This window comes from Centruroides vittatus, unplaced genomic scaffold, assembly GCF_030686945.1.
Source record: "Centruroides vittatus isolate TY-2023 unplaced genomic scaffold, ASM3068694v2 contig_970, whole genome shotgun sequence".
Taxonomy (NCBI): Eukaryota; Metazoa; Arthropoda; class Arachnida; order Scorpiones; family Buthidae; genus Centruroides; species Centruroides vittatus.
In genome coordinates, this window is record NW_027122643.1 from 1159536 (window position 1) to 1181200 (window position 21665).

The window sequence follows — 21665 nt, forward strand, 5'->3', positions numbered from 1 at the left end:
TATTATTTAAGCATTTTCGTTGTTTTAATAGAATATTATTGTTTAAGATTGCATATAAAATGTAAACTTAATATATTTTTTAGTTAAAAAATATAATAAATAAATAAATAAATAAAAATTTATAATTAATTATTTAGAGTATTGATCTTCAGAATGTAAATATTAATAACGTCAAGAAAGCGGAAAAAATAATAAACAATAAATTTAATAGAGAAAGAAATAATTTTTATTACTTCTTATTAAAAAACATTTCTTTTTCGAAAAATTCAAAATTAAATTGGTTGATTCAATTAAAAAGTTTTAAAATTTTCCTGTTTGTTTCTGTGAGCTTTACGTACAAAATTTGTTTGTTTTAAAGAAACTCATTCGTTATAAAACTATGAACAAAAGTTGTCTAACGAGAAAGACTTATTCTTTAAATTCATGTTCTATGTTATTATCTCAAGGAAATATCATAGAAGCTTTCATTTAAATGTAATATTTGCACTCTGTAGCATGGAATGAACCGTGTTTGTATGGCTAAATGCAAATCTCATGACTCACCCCTCGAATGAATCAACTGAACTAACTCAATTATACCATCCCATTTGCTTTTGTAGCTCTTAGAGACATAAATGGATATCACACAGAGAAAGGAACGATTGTGAAAAATATTCTATTTGAAACAATTTTTATCTTCAGATAAAGTTGCAAATGGATAGGAAAAAAGAAGAAAATTTTTTTTCTTGTCGAACAATTTTAAGTTATTTTATTGAGGGGGTTCAAGCACAGATTTACTACTAGCAGAACAGCATTTCTAGTGCTTCTAGTAAATCCCATCTCGGCAAATAGCAGTAGCAGTAAGAGAAACATACCGCTTTGGAAACGGAAAGCCATATTACCAAGTCAATTCTGGAAAGTGGCAAGTGGCAGGATTGCAGTTGTAGTTGAAAACCTAGTTGACATAGTCTATATTCCTTATTCCATCCTTTATACAGACAGTAATTGTTTTTCTGATTCTTTACAGTTATGTATTATTCAAAAACACTCTTCTAATATTATGTTAAAGCCACTAATAATGTAATATTAGCCGCGCATGCATTTACATTTTATGCATGAGGTTGGCTCGGAAAGTATATACATATAGGTCTATACATTTTTCAATGCTTTTCTTTTATTGAATATTTAAATTTTATCCTATTTGTATCATAATTAATTCATAACGTACAGAAGATATCGGTAAAATCGCTTTTAGTTGAGTCATATCATAGGTTCTGTGGGAATTTTTCTTTCATATACAGAGAGAGCCATGTCTGATTAGTATAAGTAAATGTAATCTGTTGTACTAATACGATACCAGAATTAGGTAATGTAAGTTTAGTTTCGATAAAAAAGCGGATTGATGTAGCTTACTATGAATGATTTGACTTATTATATCTGATATCATGCATCCAATCACTAACCAGAGGATCCTATAAAAAAAGATAGCTGGGACATGAGATGACTTTCACTGGTTTCTCGCTATAATAAAAGCACTATAGGATGTCACTAGAAAACGAAGTGATACTAAGTATTTACGGTACCATCTGCCTTACTTTGGGGAATGATCTTTTGGCAAATTGCCATTTTCATGTACACGAAAGTATAATATCTAAACATCCATTATATCAGGAAGAATTTTTCCAAGTTGAAAATATTTGATGCCTAAAGTTAACTTTGTTATTAAAACTAAATAATAGTACTTAATTATCAAGTTTATAGATCATAAATTATTTAGTACGTGATATAGTGTGTTATATACTTATATTAAGTTTATTAATACGATATTCATGATAATATAACGCTCATTAGTTTATTGCTTTAAGTACAAAATTAGGGAAATAACTATGTAGAATTCCACTCCGGTTGATAGATTTACATTCCAAATGAATATTTTACTTGGAAAATATCATTATTTTAGATTTATTTCTTGTTTCCAACGTATAAAATTTGTTATAATTACAAATGTATAAATTATTACTAAGTAAAAGGTAATAATCTTTTTTAAATATCGTTGTTTATTTTTACAAAATTTCTTTATTGAAAAGAAGTTATCAATATTTCTGAATTCAATAAGGAAAGTTTTCTCAAAATATTATTTTTACCTTAAAACCCAAGTCATTTCTAGCTTATACTTGAAATTCAATAAAATGATGCTGGGATTCTATTATGTGATTTACTCAGAGGATATTAAATTTGAAGTTTGTTGTTAGATAACTGTGTTTGAACTTTAGCATTAGAGTTTGAGAAAATTATTTATATCATCTTACTTATAAACATAATAATTTTAGTAAAATTGTATAAATTAAGTATTATCCGAAGAAAAACATTAGAAAAGTTTGACGAATTTATCGAAAAGAATTGTAGAATGTAGCTCATTTAAAAATATTGATTTCATTTTTAAAGTATTGTAATTAATTTATAAACTTATTAACTTTGCAAATCCATTTAGATATGATTTCTTCAACCGAAGCAATTTGAAAAGTTTATTTGAAGTGTTAATACTGCACAACAATTGCTGCTAATAGATGAGGACCATTTTGATGATAATCTGGATACTATAGCTGCAATTTTTTACTTTTTATGTGTAACAATCGTTGAGCAATTTTACTTTCCTTTCCGTAATTACACAACAGATTACAGCAACCAACTTTTTTTTTTCTTTAAGTTCTAGCATTTCTCTCATTTTGAAAATTACCCAACGATATAATTAATCCCCTGGAAAACCATAATTTTGTTAATTGCAAATAACGATCTTCCAACTCTGATGTTTTCGTTCGAAATTTTTCCTTGCAGATAACGACATTAAAGAAAATTAAACATAAACATGATCTTGACCGATCGAAAGATTACTTTGGAAGCTATTTCCTTGTTACTTTCTATCTCCAAGTTAATAACCTGTTATATTTATGGTACATTGTAGTTATTGGTTAGACATAAACACTGTGTCGAGGTTAGAAGCATGGATTACAGTCATAAGATACTGTAATTATTCATCACCTTTAATTAAAGTTAAAAAAGTATCTTCGCTGATTCCTAAATAGACTAAAATCCATAAAATATTTTTTATAGAAAATTTATGAAGACTTAAAAGTGAATTTTTAATCGTTGATATAAACATAAAACGGATACACAGATAATGAAAAGGAATTTAAAGTGAATATACAGTCAAACCTGTTTTTATGCGGGGGATAGGGACCGCATTAAAAAAAACGCATTAAAAAAAATCTCACGAAATTTCACGAATGGCTGTAAATAATAGTTTTCGCAACACAATTAAAAAAATATTTTTTTTATGCGGTCAACAGGGACCGCATAAAAAAAGTCTCACATAGAAAATAACTCAAAACCGTACGAAATTGAATTTATTGACAACAGACGTCAGCACTTGACTGCATCGTCTGGTCTATCGTCTGTTTTACATATTTTTGTCCAGGTGGTGTTTTGTTGACTTAAAAAGTAAATTATTTCATTTTTCGCATATTCATGCAATAATATTACTATAATAAGTGCATTTATGCTATAATAAGTTTATTTAGCTATAATAAGTCAACGTGAGACATGACGAATCGCACGAGTCTAGTCTCCAAGTATACCGCACAAATTAAAAATTCGCATTAAAAAATTCGCACAAATAAAAATCGCACATAAAAAGAGCGCATAAAAACAGGTTTGACTGTATACGAATCGATGATCACTGTTAAAGCAGGGCACAAGTTAATTGGAATAAATGTGTAAAATATTTCAAAATAATATGTTCAATGATGTAGTTATATATTAAAAATTATCGAAACTAAATTTTAAACAACACCAATACATAATGTGAATCTATATTTTATAGGCTTTTATATGAGCTACAGTAATAAATATAAATACATTTTGCATTAAAACACTTAATTTAATTATATTCTTACACTAAATATGTAAATTTTATTTTTTATTTTTAAAGATTTCATTCAGATAATTTCGATAATGATGAACACTTCAATCATCTCCAGCTTACGTTTAGGGACTTCAGTTAATCAGCATTACATTTATTTTTAATAATGATGCGAACATCATTTGAAAGAAGCCTCTCAGGCTTCTTCCAAGTAATGCAATGCAAAAGATTCAGGCAATCTTTTTAAGCTAACAGCTCTCAGGACATTAATAAATTTTATTTAATAATAATTTACAAAATATATTTTTCGCGGAAATTTTATTTATAAATATATTTAATCTGTCGTTTGTTTCTACTACCCTGAGATATTTTGAAAATTTTAAAGTACTTTTTAACAAACGATCGAAAATTTCTTTAATTAAATTCTAATTAAAAATTTTCTAATCTATTCTATTGATTCTTATGTAAAATTTCTATATATTTTGGTTTTTGTAGTCAAATTTTTCATAATTGCAATATCAGGACACCGATATATTTGTCAGATTGAATTTTTGAAAAGGATTTTGGGATATTTGGTACAAAGAATGTTTAGTTTTTAATCAAAAAAACTAAGTATAGAAAGAAAGATGTGATATGAATTATTTAAAAAAAACTCTTTATACGAAATGGTATCTGATATAGGCATTGATATTCTCAACGAAAAACTTTATAGTACTCTCAACAGATGATAAAAAAAAACAAAAGATATATATATATCACTGTCTGGAAAAATTTTCTATAAAGCAGTTATATTGCTTTCCTGTCACTAATATTTCCTCAAATCAAACAAACATTACGTAAGGCATGAAAATGGATTTTTAAAAAATAGATAAATTTTTAAATATTTAATTTTATTCAATTAAAAATATAATTGACAATGATTCCGTACCTTTTCAATTCTTACTAAATCATCAAAGAAAAACGTTAACCTATTGTAAACATCTCTCTTCATTAACTTATGTCAAGCTTTGTCTTTTATTGGATGTGATCCCTTTATAATAGTAAATTACAATAAATTTATTGAGTAAAAATATTACAAGCATGAATACAATCTTTATAATAAGTTAATCAGCTGTTTTCGTATTGAATATAGTCGGCTCTTTTATACTTTTACATGCGATTAATTTTTAATAGAAAATTTTTAATCGTTATTACTTGTTACAAGTTGATTTGTCAATTCTCTTCACAAGTTAATGCATTAATCGAATAAAGATTTTTCAACCTTTTACTAATTTTCTCAAGAGAGGATGCTGCTGGAGTAAATTCTAAATATTGACGCAACTAATTTTACTAAAATTAATTTAAAAAATTATCTCTTATCCTACTTAATATGATAATTTAAAAAGTTTTAAATAATCAAAGACATAACATTTTTATTATACGTTTAAATATTCTACTTATACGTCTCTTACTAATTAACTATAAATATTTAGACACAAGAACAATAATAAATATGAATGTAAGCATTTATTAAATTTCTCAAGATAGTATTTTATGTTTAAGAATTTATTTTATATTTAGATTATATGTACTTGGATTTATTTAATTTTAATTACTATATTAATAAATCCTGTTTATTTAAGTTATCGAAATAAAATAATATTATTTAAAATTGTTAATAAATAAAAAATTGTTCTATTGCTGGATTGATTATTAAATAAAATAAATTGCTTAAAAAATTATTGTTAATTGTCTACTTGGACTTTACTTATTAATTGGACTTTATACTGGTGTTTAAAGTCCTATAATATAAAGTCCTGTTAATAAGTATAAAGTCCTATAAATAAAATATAAAGTCCTATTAATATAGTCCCAGTATAAAGTCCTACTAATAAGTAAAGTCCAAGTAGACAATTAACAATAATATTAGAACTAAGGACAGTAAGGCTTTTACAATTGCTTAAAAATTTATTTATTTTCTTGTAATTTTTTTCCTTCTTAAATAAAGTGGCACGTTTTTAATTTTGGTAAAATAATTCACGAAAGTTGAACGTAAGAAAATAACAGAAGAAAAAGTTTAAATTAAAATTTAATATTGAAAAAAAAATTCTCCCTTCTATGATATTTATTACCTGAGAAAAACTGACAAATCTCCTGTTTTTTTTTCTTTTTCGTTTGAAATGAAAAAAACTTAAAAGTAGTTGAAACCTTTTCAGATGTAAAAATGTTAAAATTGAAAACTTTAAGTAGCTGATTTCTACAAGAAAATAGAATGATGCTAACACTATGAAGGAAGAGAAATCAACTTGAGGTTTGAACTTCGAAATTTGAGAATTATTTATAAAGAAAAGTATTGAACGAATTTTTATGGTTCATTCCTTTGAAAAAGATTCTTTCAACGTAAAATTTATTGTTGAAGAAATCTCTAAAGAATATTTGATACGTGTTTGTAAATGGCTACGTTACAAAAGCATATGAAATTATATTTTTATCTATTTGTCTTTGATAACAAAATTTATAACTGGAAAACTTTAAAACAGAATATTATTAAATTACACAAACAGAAGTCACAAATTTCATCTTTTTTATATACATATATATATATATATTTCAAGACGTATCAAATGAAATTTATTGTTCAAATACTTAGAGTTGAAAAGTAAGATTTATTATATAGAATTACTTGAGAAAAATATTTAAAATATCCACCGAAAAATAAGTTAAAACTAGTTCAATTATAATGAATTACATCTTCAATTTAAACGACATTTAATTAATTAGAATTATTAATATAAAATTATAAAAGATTTTCTTTCAAAATGAATCGTATTTCATGCAATTAAATTTAACAAATTAAAAGAGAATATATAGATGAAAATAAATAGAATTAACAAACGAAAAGTAATTATAATTAAGAAAATTAATCATAATTAATTTCACTGTTATCATTTAATTATTGATATATAGTTATGATTTTCATAAATAAGAATATGTTATATAATTTTCCTCAAATAATTAAGTTAAAGCCTATAATTAAAATAATTATCTCACATCTCGAGTTAAATTATTTTATAATTATACATCGCAAAAATGTTTCTTTGTTTTAATTATTGTTAATAAGCTTAAAAGAATAATTCTAAGATTGAGTGAGAATTTTAGGGTTTAAATTATATAACTAGTCTTTTTTTCACGCGTTGATTATGTGATTTAGAAGTTTAATATTCGCTTATTCTACGTTGTCAAGCGATGATTGATTAAGCGAATTTATGTTCAATTTTCGTAATACAGCAAACTATCTTTTAATTAATAAATCTTAAGATAATTGTACAGAGAATAACCGAGAAAACTCCATTGTTTAAATTTTTATGCCTTGCTTCGTATATCGTTAACATCGACAATAAAATATTTACAGTTACTTCTACTCAATTTCCTTATTACGATAGGAAATGAGAAAATTTAGCATATTTATAGTAACTATAAAACACTAAAAAAGAAAAAAAAATCTAAGTAAAAACAGTTGATAATTTATTTTAAAAATTTTAATAAAGCACATAAAAATGTTACTTAGTTATGGTGAAAAGTTTAGATACTGCTATAAATTTTTTTAATACCACTAAGCGATACTCTGTTAATAACTTATGTCATTATTAAAATTTTATTTGAAAAATATTCATTTTTTTAAGCTCGGAATTTCGCACAAGTTTCAGCTTATTAATTTAATAAAGTATATATATTAAATAAGATTCGCGTGGCTCGTAATGGAATATTTTGCTGTAAATTTATCGATTTTGGGCTTACTGCAATGGGATTTTATAAGAACTAAAACTTAAATTGCTAATAAGTAATTTTAGTTTGAAAAAATAAGTCGTATTAAGTATGTATTTTTTTTATAATATCATCCATTAATTTTAACGCATTAAAATTATTAATGTTTAGCATTATTGATGCTGCAGGCCCCTTTTTTCCGGTTTCTTCCACCCCCCTCTGTATTTTTACGTTAGTATGGTAATACGTATAAAAACTTTGGAAGTAGAACCAACACAACAATCCTTTTACGTGCAAAATGTCCAGAGAAGATTACTTTGTGAATATTAAACTTGCCTAGAAAAGGCACCGAAGGCTTAGAACTGTAAGAGTTTCATTACACGCGTCTGTGCACTTGTCTGTCAAGTTCAGAGCGTAGTCGGCTGAACAGCGTGTACCGCAAACGCATCTAAAGAACCCTTTTAACAAAAGCAGACCCCGTTGTCCATAATTTATTCTACAGGCAGTTGCTATTCCCGGCAGAGTGTTCATAATAGTGTTGGTTGTTTCCAGTATCGTTACATTGTTTCACGCTACACCCTGGGTTGCTAAAAGCAAGGTCATGTCTCGACAAAAAAGAAATCAAAAAAACTTACAGTCCACTATTTGTATCTATTTTATCTGGATCATAAAACACTTTTCACTCGCCATGAAACGTTTGACCAGCGGTGTAAAGTCAATTCGGGGCCTTCTAAAAAAAGCAAAGGAGAGTTATGAGAATTCTTCACTTTAGAAAGAAGGAAAGAAAAAACAAAATAACATTTTATATTGAATGCATAGGAACAATATAAAAGTATTGCTTCGATTACTAGGGCACTGACCGCCTCCTCTGATTACCCCCGAGGTTGGAAAGTTATTCCGTAAACCAATTGGTCTTTTTTTTTCTTTTTTTTTCTATCTTCGTCATCTCTGGAATGAAATGTCGCCGAGTTTTTCATTTTCTCTCTTTCATCATCATTGTTAAAAATATCCCATTTTTCTAAACTAGAAAACTAGCTAGAAAAATTAAATTGACTTTTAATTATCTCTTTCTAGTATAATTTGAAAACAATTGCTTTAAAATATTTTTCAGCAAGAAATCGATGTTTTACCCATTAAAGTATTTAGTATAGAAATTGTTCAAACACAAATTATTTAAAGAAATAAAATAAAATTTAGTTAAAAAAATAATTTATGTACAACGATTTCTTTTTTTCTTCTTCTTTTTGTGTGTGTGCTAAATTAATTAATTCTTTCATTTTTGTAGTCTTTCTGAGTTATATAATAAACAATTTGGGATGATTTAAGACTTACTGTTTTTATCCATAGATACAAAAAGTAAATCAAGACCTAGGATTACCGACTACAGACCTCAAATTACAGGGAAACAAGAAGAGAGCGTAGCACTACCTTGTGCAGCACAGGGATTTCCAATTCCTTCTATACGTTGGTACAGATTAGAAAATGGACAACTTCACGTTATAACTCTTGGACGTCGATTTGTTCAATTAGACGGAACTTTGATTTTGCATCAAGCAACTATAAAGGATTCTGGAAAATATGTTTGCGTTGCTAACAATAGCTTTGGAGAGGAACGAGAACATTCCCAACTTCTCATAACAAGTAAGTAATACCTTTAAGAAAAATACACTCTTGTTTGTCTATCCCATTATAATACCTCGATGATTTGTTGGTTGTGCAAATTTACTTTGTAAAAGAAAAGTTAAGCGATATCTTATTTAAGTATCGTCTTATATTCATTACTTATATATAAAAATCTTTTCTTAAGATCTTATTTTAAAGAAATGTTTTAAATACTCATACGCTGTTTATTAATATCGATTGTGGTAGATTTAGTTTATATTTAACTGTTTTCAAATAGCTGTCTTACTCGCATTATTACTATAAATATATATTCTATAAATATATTCTATACATTTATATTTACTCTATTGAAGATACAGTAGAAAAGAAAAAGTTATTAGACTCAAAGAGCTATGCATTATTCATCCCAATACATTATATTTCGATATCCGCTTTGTTGTATCCTTTTATATAGTTACTCCGATATGTTTCATGACAGTTTGCATGAAATTCACTTTGAAAAAAAAAATCAAGTTATGCAGAATTTTTAGATATTTTCGTCCGTTCATCTTATTTTATTTTATTTTTTTATTTTTCAAGTAAAATTTCGGCTTATTTTTCAAGGGATAATACATAAATGTAAATGTGACATTTTGTTACAATGTTCTATCAATTTGGTATTCTGACCTTATATATAAATACATTTTCTGAAGTTATTATATAAAAAATTTGCAGAAAATATTTGAAAAAAACTAAAAAATTACATTTTAAAATGTTTATGATATTTAAAATATTAATTATAATTATTTCTGTAAATCTTCGTCCGATGGCGATAATTATGATTAATTATTTGAAGACAAAGTCCTTCCCAAAATAAGGAACCACCATTTATTGTGTTCTGGACATTACATTTTTGGCGACTGACCTTTCCTTTGAGGCTACTGGCCGCCAAACATTCCTTTAAAAACACAAATATAAAGTAATTAAAAATATTTATTAAATTATTTTTATAATTTATTTATTAAATATTTATTAAATATATTTATTAATATTTATTAAATTATTTATTATAATATATAAATATTATTTTTAATTACTTTATATTTGTGTTTTTTAAAGGAATGTTTGGCGGCCAGTAGCCTCAAAGGAAAGGTCAGTCGCCAAAAATGTAATGTCCAGAACACAATAAATGGTGGTTCCTTATTTTGGGAAGGACTTTGTCTTCAAATAATTAATTATAATTATTTCTTTAAAACCTGTCAATTTCTCTTTTATAAAAAAAGAATTAATTCTAAATTTATATAAATTACATATTTCAGAAAAATTTAATAACTTAATGATGAAAAGTATTATAATTTCTAATTAAAATTTTTAAACGATAATTAAATTTTATTAAACTATTTTTTAATTAGTAATTTCTTAAATAAAAATTATTAGACTGTTTGCCATAATCCTTACTTTTGCAATTTGTTTCGAAAAATAAATTAAATTTAGAAGGAATATTTTAAGCGTTAATTAAAAATTTTATAAATATTCTACAAGTTATATATTTTAAATAATGATAATTTTTCTTGTTAAGATTTTTACTTAAACAATAATTTATTTTATTCTAGATGATAGAAACAAAAACAGAAATTTTTAACGAGCAACATTCTTATCTTTTAAATAATTAAATGATTTAAAGAGTAACAAATGATTTTTTTTTTTTTAATGGTGGAAAGTTTTTATTCTTTAAGAAAATATTATTTATTCTCTTGCACAGTAATTTCGTTAACAAATAAACTACAAAACTACAAATTTAACAGAACTGAAACAACACGAAGAAAAGAATTTAAGAATATTTTATTCAAGTCATAGAAAGGGATAAAAATAAATACCATATTTTCAAATTTATATAAAGATTAATGTTGTTTTTACATAAAATATGATTTTAAAACGTTAAAAATCTCTTCTACAGTTACATACTAGTATGTTATTATAGATTACTGATAACTTATATAAATGAGTTTTACTTAAGGTTATCCATGTGAAAATCTAAATTTTTTTTTCGTTCGAAAACTTTCTCAGTTGAATTGACAACCTGCAGGTTTTTAGTGAAAAGATCATTTACGCTTCTTCTATTTTGCATTGAAACCATTTGTTAGAAAAGTCTATTTGACTGGTTTCAACTTCACCTGTCATTCAAGAAGAATCACTCTGGGAATTGTGTACTGTCTGTGAGATATTTTTTTTGCCCATTATACTTTTAAAGTTAGCCTTCTATTGTATCATTCTTCAACCATTTTTTAAAATTTGCTAAAAAGTAATAGCTTTTATACATACATTAATTCATTTGTTATAACTACTAATTTTACTTTAATGTTCCTAAATTACATTTCGATAAAATTGTCGAATATAAAAACGTGTGGAGATTTAACTAAATGATATGATAGTATCATAAATCTTATTAGTAATAATTAAATTAATTACCTTTAATACTTCCTAAATGAAATTAATTTAGCTTCATATTTAATGGAGGTATCTTAAATTCTCAGTATTTGTATCGTTATCTTAAATATAGATAAATTAATACGTTTTAATTTAAGTATAAAATAACAAAAAAGTCACATTAATATACACTGTACAGTTTTATTTGATATTTATAAATAATTTCATTTATTACGAATTATTTACAAGCAATTTGTCAATAAATTGCAAAAAAGTCTGAAATGAGAACTTTTAATTGAATGTACTGAAATAACTTCAAAGATTGTGGCTGGAATAATGTTTCTTTCCTGTGTACTTGAGTTGATACTCTTTCCTCATTTATCAGATTCTCTGTCAGCAACCATATTACCAAGTTTACAACTAGCACACGTTGGAAAATCCGCAACAATCAACTGCAGTATATCTGGCCATCCAATCCACTCTGTACTTTGGCGAAAAGATCTAAATCCCTTGTCACTCAGCAGTAGAGTCATTTTGGTATCCAGGGACGTGTTAAAGTTGGAGAGCGTACAAAGAGAAGATAAAGGAATGTATCAATGCTTCGTCTATAACGACTTGGAATCTGCCCAAGGAACGACAGAACTTAACCTTGGAGGTACGAAACATCAATATTAAAGAAATATTGTTACGAGATGTGATATTTTATTAGAAAATAAGCTTCAGATGTATAAATTTATTTTTTTTTAATTTTAAAATTTTTTAAAACAGTCCACTAAAATGCAAACGTGTCCACATAAAATGTTTAAGTAGTAGTATAAATATTACATAAAAAGTGTATACAGGCCAATAGAAAATAATTTTGTTCAGTTCTTAAATCAAAAATTATATGTGTATATATATATATCGAATAGTTCAGAAAAAAACAATCTTTCCAATGGAAGTGATAGTAACTACAAAAGGTTACCATTTCGTTGAGTGAGTTGTTACTAAAGCTATATATTTTTTTATACATCTTACAATATGTAGCATCATCATCTTTCTCCCTTTAGATGAATGATGTTGTCATCTCAAATATCTTGAATTCGAAAGATTTATATAAATCATCCACAAAAATTGATCTTTTCTCATCTTACCATGTTTTTTTTTATGAAATAGTAAACTAAAGCTTACAAGAAAAAATTTGTAAACAACTTTTACATTATAGTACATTTCTTTCTTAAACTGAAAACATCGCTAACAAAATAAGTACGCGTAAAGAATTTAGCAAGAATTTTACACGTGTTTATTTCTTTTTTTAATATTGATAATTTAATATATGTTTTATATATATAAAGTAAATTTAAACTTGATTTTAAAATCATTTATAGACGATACTCCAGAATTTCAAGAGGTATTCCCTCCCCAAACGATTCAACCAGGTCCATCTCTATCTCTCAAGTGTGTAGCCACAGGGAATCCACTTCCCCAAATTATTTGGAAATTGGATGATTCTTCCATCCCAGAAAATCATAGAATTAGATATGGCGATTACGTTACCAAAGATGGTGCAGTAGTTAGTTATGTTAATATTACCAGCGTACAAACAGAAGATGGGGGAGAATATCAGTGTAATGCTAATAATGGAGTTGGAGAAGTCAGTCATAAATCAAGAGTAAACGTATTAGGCCCTCCAGTTGTTAGAAGAATGAGAAATCTAACAGTAGTAGCTGGAGAATCGTTGAATGTAAGATGTCCTGTAGGTGGATATCCATTAGAAACCATTCATTGGGAAAGAGGTTAGTTATATGCTTTCATTACTGTAAATAATTTTAGTCTCTTCAAAAAACCTCGAGTGGTTTCGTGAATAAGTTGAATTGCAATCATCATTCTTCTTTTTTCCTTGATAATACGTTAAAAAGCTACTAAAATTTCTGACATTATCGATTTAAGACTTAATAGTTTTGCGCTGTTTTTAAAACATATATACGTGTTAAATATCAAAGAAGAAAAAGATTAAAAAATAATCTACATGGAAGGAAAAAAGTTCATTTATATAAATTAAAAATTTAAGAAACCGATCTCTATTTTCTACAAAGATAACTTTATTAAAATTAACGAAATTAAGATAAATTGTAATTTTACGGATTACGATCTTGCACTTTTTTTTAAAAATTAATAATACTTGACGAAACGTAAGCAGAATATAAAAAACAAATACTTTTCTTCGAAAGGATATTAAAATCAAGATTAATTAAGAAGAAAATCAAAACAAAACTCTCGATATTTTTCTTTTAAAGATGCGTTATTAAAATGACTTGATAATTAAATTTAATTTCCGTATAACGCTGAAAATTTGAGAACATTAAACTTATAAATATATTAAATCTTACAGGATTATATACGTATTTTAATTTGTGAAAATAATGAATTTAAAATATAATTTAAGATTTTTAGCCTTTTCTGTTTGTTTCTAATTGTTATTTTCTTTATAACAGCTGGAGTAAGATTACCTTACAATCACAGACAAAAGGTACACGACAACGGTACTCTAGAAGTACATCACGTTGAAAGAGCCACAGATGAAGGACCTTATACGTGTGTGGCAAGAAATCGAGAGGGTCAAAGCGCACAGAGTACAGTTCTAGTCAGAGTACAAGGTACAGAATAAATATTTCATAAAGTTTTTCTTTATTTACACAGCAAAAACACTACGTATACCTTTTCCCTTATATATATATATATAAATTGTGTTTACGTCATATTCAAAAATTTATGATAGATTTTCTACTTTTAACGAAAAATCGTTGCATTAAAAAAATTAAACTAATAAATACGTATATTTAATAGTTAAAAGATTATATTTATAAAATTAAAAACTTTTTCATTTTATTAATTTAATTACATTCTGAATGAAAGACATAATATTCTTTTGAAGTTTTTTAAAGTAGACAAATCATATTTTAGATTATTTAAAAAAACATCTATTTTAAATGGCTTATTTATGAATTTATATATTAAAAAGTTTTAATTTTTATTTAGAATAAAATTTCTCGTAAGACTTCTTCTACTAGATACATTTTTATGGAATAAATTAAAAACTGATTAATACTAATTTCTAAAAAACATATCTAAATACCAAAAATAATTACATATAAACATTCAAATGAAAGCAATTACTTTTAAACAATTTTAGCAAAAAAAAAATTATATTTTAAATATCTAATTTAATGTATTTTTTACAACAAAAAAATTAATTTTTAATTAGAAAAAAGTTTACGATAAGAATTTGAATATTTTTATTTAAATATATTACATTTTATAAAATACATTTTAGCAAAAAATCTGATCTAGAAAAAAAAATCTATTTTTTCTTTATTAAGAAAAAAAACTTTGAGATTAAATCCTTTTAGTTTATTAAAAAAATTCTCGAGCAATAACTTTACCGTAAATTTTTAAAACCTGGAGAAACTTGTTAATGGAAAGAGAATACTTACTGTATATCAGTAACGAAATCTACAGTCAGACAGGAAATTCATGTACTTATATCAGTAAAGGAATGATGTGTATCGAAAAGTGGTAACATGTGGTGCAGATATGGCATTCTTTTTGTACCATTCTCGAATTTTGACTTACATAAGTAGATCAATATATTTTTTCCCCATTTGCTATTACATATGAACAAAGGTAGAGATGTCGCGAATAATCATTTCTTATCTATGAGTTTGCTATTATGATTTTTTTTTTTTTTTTTTTTCATAACTTCCTAGCTGTGTATGTGTTATCCAGATATAGAACAAGCCGGATATAGAGTCTATATACATGAAAACATTTTTACTATGAGAATAAATGTAGTAAAACACATTTAGACATTACTCGACTACATATTGGAGATTTAATGATATCGAACGTCTAGGAGATAAGCAGAATAAATCCATGTTTCAGGAAAGGGATTTAGGATACTCTGGGGTGATATTATTGACTAAGTCGCTTGACAAATTGGATTTTATCAACGTATATTTTTATTTATTTACGTTTTACGTCGAGTAATTAGTTTTCAATAGCAAAAAAAAAAAAAAAAAATTCTCTCCTAAAGAAAGATGATAATCTTGAAACTCAGCCAAAATTGTTTTATAATAAAAGAAAAAAATTAACAATTTATGTTAATTTTAGTAAGTTACTAGATATTAAAGTGGCAATTTGTAAATAAAGCGAGAGTAATTTTCGTATATAGCGGCTAACAATAGATCTCAAGCGGAACGGAATTTTACATGAAGCTACTCTTGAATATTTGAAGCTGACAACAAGTTCTATTCGTTAATTAAAACAAAGCTGTTTACAGCTTTAATTAGTATTAGATAATTGTTTTCAATTTATATCCTTACTCATGATAGTATAATACATAGAAATTAAGCATTAGAGTGTAACAAATTGGTTCCAAACGTATTAAATTGCAATATTTACTTCGCTTTTATTTGTAATTTAATGTAAACACGGTGTTCAATTTTTACTTATTTGCGATAAAAATTTATCGAATAAAATTTACTCATTTATCCATCTTGGGTATGTAATTAATGGGATTTTAATGTAATTTTTCTGTTTATTTCCTAGTAAAACCAGTCATCGAGCAATTTTCCTTTCCAAAATCCTTAAGGGAAGGACAAAGATCTTCCGTTTCGTGTACAGTTGGGAGTGGAGATTTACCTATCAAGATACGCTGGTTTAAAGATGGACAACCAATTCCCGATCACAAAGGGATTAGAGTCAATGAAGTGGCTGATTACTCTTCAACACTTTTATTTGAATCTCTAGGATTAGATCACAGAGGAAATTATACTTGTATTGCCAGTAACGAAGCCGGCACTGTCAGTCATACTGCTTCAATGGTAATTCATGGTATGGTTTGGTCCTATGAGTGTAGGGTATATATTTTGAATCTATTTTGTGAAATTTTATTAATTATAATTATAGTTGTAACCTATTAAGATTAATTACCTTTCAATTAAGCTAAACTGTCAATCATTAATAATCCAGTCTTATTAACGTGCTAATAATTATTATTCTATCGATCGAATTCGGTGAATGTACCAGAAAAACTAATGCTTACAGTACTTGATTTTATACGATCTTAACTTAACTCGTGAATTAATAAATATCTCTAAAATGATGTAATACGTGCCATCAAAGATAACAAAAAGATGATGAAGAGAGAGTTTTACTACCAAATCTCATAAAGCTTCAATGTCTGTTGTAAATTTCAAGATATTGAATTGGACAATGACAAAATGGTACCAAAGATAAGGCAATGTACAACCTCATAAAAGACCAGAATGTAAGAAATCGAGTTGGAAATGCGATCGTAAAGATTCAAATAATACTTTTTTTCAATCATACAAAAAGTTTTTCTTTTATTTAAACAAAAACTACAAAACAGAGAACATATATAAAATTTTCTCTTTAAAAATACTCAATATAAACTTAGTTAGAATTACACCAGTTCGCGAAAAAAGATAAGAAGACATAGCGAAACCATAAAATGTTAAATTAGTAAAGAAGACTATAAAAAAAGGAGCAGAGAAAATGTGTGTGGTTTGTTTACAGAAAGAAATGTAAATAAATTTATAAAAATCTTCTATATATATATATATATATTTAAGATGAATTTTTCACTTGTTTTTCTTTCAATTTTTATGCTTAGATTAATTTGGTATTGTTTAAGAAAAAATGAAGAAAAAATGGCGGATTTTCGCTTGGTGGATAAGAAAAATGTTCGGATATTGAATCAAGTATTACATTGTTCGTTCCAGTTCCACCACGTTGGGTTATTGAACCATCCGATGCGTCCGTTGTGAAAGGTAAAAGCGTCGTGATCGACTGCCAAGCTGAAGGATTTCCACAGCCAAGAGTACGATGGACGAAAGCAGATGGTAGTTACGAAAATTAAATATTTTATCGCCAATTAATATAAGATAATTAAATAATAAATGAAATATTAATCATCGTTTAGAATAATATATTTAACCGGAATTAAACATATCTATGCTAATATACGGAATAATATAGATTTATTTCTTTATGATAACTACACGATCATATCGATTTAATAACTGAATCTCATAAATAATATTGGCTTAAAGCCAAGATATTTGGCTTTTATCCAACTTTGATCAATGTTTCCCTCCTTAGAAATACCAATATAATAAAATTCTGGCTAAAATTGCTGATTGTCCAATAATAAAAAGGAAAAAATATATATATATAAAAAAAACAATGGTTGAATACATTTTACTTTATAGGGTTGTTGAACTTTGAAACTATTTCGTTTTTTTTTAAAAAAAAATAAGAATTATAATTTAAATTATTTTGTTTATTTAAATGGAAACAAAGAAAGGAAATTATTCTTATTTTTTGATAAATACGCTCCATTAAACTCGTGGTTATTAAGTCAAATTATCAAAATTTTTTCTATTATTTTATTAATTAAAAGACGTTTAAATTCTTTAAAAAATTAAAATGCGTAGTAAAATGATATTTTAAATTAATTTTTTTTAAAGCAATAAATAATTTTAATTCTTCATTGCGTCACAATTATTCATAAAAATTCTTTCTAAATGATTTTTTGAAAAGAAAAGTAAATAATTTATTTGATGTTGTATAATTAAAATTACCCTTGCATACCAATTAAATTCATCAATTAATAACAACACAATTTAAAATTATTATAGCAATATAAGCATAGTTAAATTCTTAATTGTGTTTAGTTTAGTTTTATTTAATTACCAGTTTTAAATTGTTCACTTTTATAAAAATGCAATTAAATTGATTACTCAATATATGAAAATTATTCTTAAATGAATCATAACTGAAAGTAATTAAATGATCGAAATGAAAATCATCATTAATGCCATCATTTATCTAAATGCCATTAAAATATAACTAAATATTTAAACACGATCAACTTAAAATTATAATTACAGCTAAATAAAATTCATGATGAATTATTATTATTATTATTATTATAACTTGAAATTATTTCGGTAAAATGTAATTAAAAATCTTTCATTTAAATTCGAATGCAATTAAAATTGTCATTATTTGTAACAATTAAAATTATTATTAATCTAAAGATAAGTAAGATTAATTACGGATCAAGATAACTTAGCTTAAAATTACTACATTATCATTAGTCTGAATTTTATAAATTGAAGGAATGTTTATACTTGAAGACATTTTTTTACAATATTACAAAGTTTGTAATAAAAATACATTTTGAAGTTTTTTTGATGTGTGTTTTTAGGAGATTCACCAAGAGATTTCAAATCCATCGTCAGTAGTCCTCATCTCCAAGTTTTCGAGAATGGATCTCTTGCTATCCACGATGTCAAAGAAATAGATTCTGGTTATTATTTGTGCCAGGCTTCTAACGGCATAGGTCATGGATTGAGCAAAGTCTTGAAACTAAAAGTGCACAGTAAGAAAACAATTTTCTAATATTTTACGGTCGCTAACAGCCAAACTTTCGTACTATTTTTATTTAACTTGCATAACTCTTAACTATTACTAAGTGAAATTGGTTGGATGAATATGTATAAAATGGAAACTCGCAATTTCTTACGGTTCACGATCCTTTTACCTAGCAATTTTGAAAGTTTATTTTATTCTTTTTTTTCCTAATGCTAAAATAATTTTATACTTTGTCTAAATGGCACAAAATTCTCCATTTATGATTAATCTGAAAGTTTTTTTATATTTTTTATTTTATTTTACGAGTTTTAAGGGTGCGAATCAATAGAGAATCGATGAGAAGATAGCGTATTTATCAAAGCATTGTTTTATTATTATTTAAGAATGGAAATTTAAGTATTAAAATATGCGAATTTTATTAAATTATATGCTTAAATTAGTATTATTATTATTCTTTATCCATAAAATGATAACTGGGTACTTGTACCTTAATGAATAATTTATATATTTACAATTAATTACACTTTTTACCTATGTTTTAATGTTGAATCACCACAAATATATCGACTATATTAAAATAATGAATAATAAAGAAGTACAATCAAATTCCTCCCAAAAAAACATACACATAATTCAATTTGTAAGATCATAATCCGGAAATAAATTAATAATCACGTTTCTAATAAAAAAACATTTCATATTCTATACATTTATTTAGAAATTATCAGTTTACATGCTTTACTTAACATAAATTTATTTCAGTTGCAGCGCATTTTAAATCGAAATTTACGGCAGAAATGGTTATGAAAGGACATAATACAAGACTCAAATGTGAATCGTACGGAGATAAGCCAATTACCGTCACGTGGATGAAAGATAAATTACCTATTAACCCTCAAGCTGATACCAGGTAAGAATTTATTATATATACATATCTACTGTTTCTAGAAATAAGAATACACGTTAGAAAATCAAAATCGAATTAAGTTTCATATAGCTTGACTATCGTTAACATTGTTTCCATTAATCATCTTCTAGTCAATTGAAAGATAATTAGAGCCTTTAATGGATTCGTCAGATAAATATAATAATTTAATATTATTAAAAACATACTATTTCATTAACTTCTATTATTTTTAATGATTATATTTACAATTTAATTGACTTAAATAGGAAGCAATTTCAATTGTTTGAGAACTACAAATCGATCTCTGCAGAAATTTTTCAATACAACAGTAAATATGTACGATTTGATAATAAAATGTTCTCAAATTTTCTTCTAGATTAAGGAGGTAAGAAATGTAAGAGAGTTATCAGTATTCATAAAGCTGAAAATGGAAAAAAATGTAAATAAAAGAAACGAAATATCAAATATGCAGTTCTGACTGCAGGGAGGGCATATGTGAAAATTCAACAAATTGAATGTACACAACACCTGTGGCTAAAAAAGAACCAAGAGATTTAAAAAGAAAAAAAAAAGGAGAGAATTTGGAGAAGTTGTGAGCGCCGAGAAAAATCTCATTGCCAATAACAGAAAATCAAAAAAGGAATGTTTACATCTTCAGGCTAAGAAAATGAAATTGACCTCTCCTCTGAAAGATTTCCGTCAGAGAAAATAAGTGATATTATAAAAGTTCCTCCTTTTTTATTTAAGAGTTTTCTGAAGAACCGACTGCCGTAATGTCTTATGCGGTTTCTTTATTCTTCTTCTTTACTTTTTTTTTTTAACTCGGAACTTTTATGATGTAACCCAGTAAACGGAAATGGTACAATTGTTTACAGGAAACTAGCTTAATGTTTGCTCCGAGTTTCTTATTTCACATAATAAAGTTTCAAATGAAGAAAAATCATTACACCTCAGAACAACCGACTCATCACTCACTGATGGAAAATGGCAAAAGGGAGTCAATCTAATAACCTCAGCACACATACTGTACAGATGCTATTAGAAAGTATTGCTATTTCATTATATTTTTTTCCAATATAATCTATCTTTGACTTAGAAAATAAAAATATTGTAAATTTATATATATATATTTATTTCTAAATTGCAAAATAATATATTACTTTCTCCCGAAATTATAGATGAAGTCTTACACTTTAATTACAATTTTATAATATCTTAAAGATTAAATTACTTTTTGAAAAATTCTTATTTTAAAAAATTATTGATATTATTTTTAAAGTTTTAAAGGAATATTGTTCTGGAATTTCTTACTAATGAAACATTATCAGGCAATAATGAATTAATATACTCAGTGTTATCCCATAACATTTTTATTATAAGTGTCATATTTATCTTTAGGCAGTGTCATTATTATGTAAGGTCCTAAGAAATCCATTTTGCCGATGTTGTCTTTATGAACAGCGTAATAAATGCATTAAGTCATGCCAAATTTAGAAAGGAATGAATGATTACTACGAAACTATCCCGTGTTGATGAATTGAATTCTGACTTAGCTTCGTGACAATAGAGAATTCAATAGAACATTTTTTTTTCTTATTATCTTCGCTGTAAAAACTGCGTAAATGAGTTAGAAACTATTAATTTTTG

At 25.8% G+C, this 21665-nt stretch overlaps 1 protein-coding gene across 4 annotated transcripts in view; it reads left to right on the top strand.

Annotated features, from left to right (window-relative positions):
- The window catches only part of LOC136985432 (cell adhesion molecule Dscam1-like), a 79777-nt gene that overhangs the window by 25086 nt on the left and 33026 nt on the right, over positions 1–21665 (top strand). For all 4 annotated transcript variants that reach the window (XM_067282713.1, XM_067282714.1, XM_067282715.1 and 1 more), the window contains exons 5-12: positions 8990–9283; positions 12057–12326; positions 13039–13446; positions 14146–14307; positions 16259–16543; positions 17455–17574; positions 18945–19118; positions 19874–20021. In XM_067282713.1, the coding sequence (XP_067138814.1) occupies positions 8990–9283; positions 12057–12326; positions 13039–13446; positions 14146–14307; positions 16259–16543; positions 17455–17574; positions 18945–19118; positions 19874–20021 (1861 nt within the window). The remainder of the gene's footprint in view (positions 1–8989; positions 9284–12056; positions 12327–13038; positions 13447–14145; positions 14308–16258; positions 16544–17454; positions 17575–18944; positions 19119–19873; positions 20022–21665) is intronic.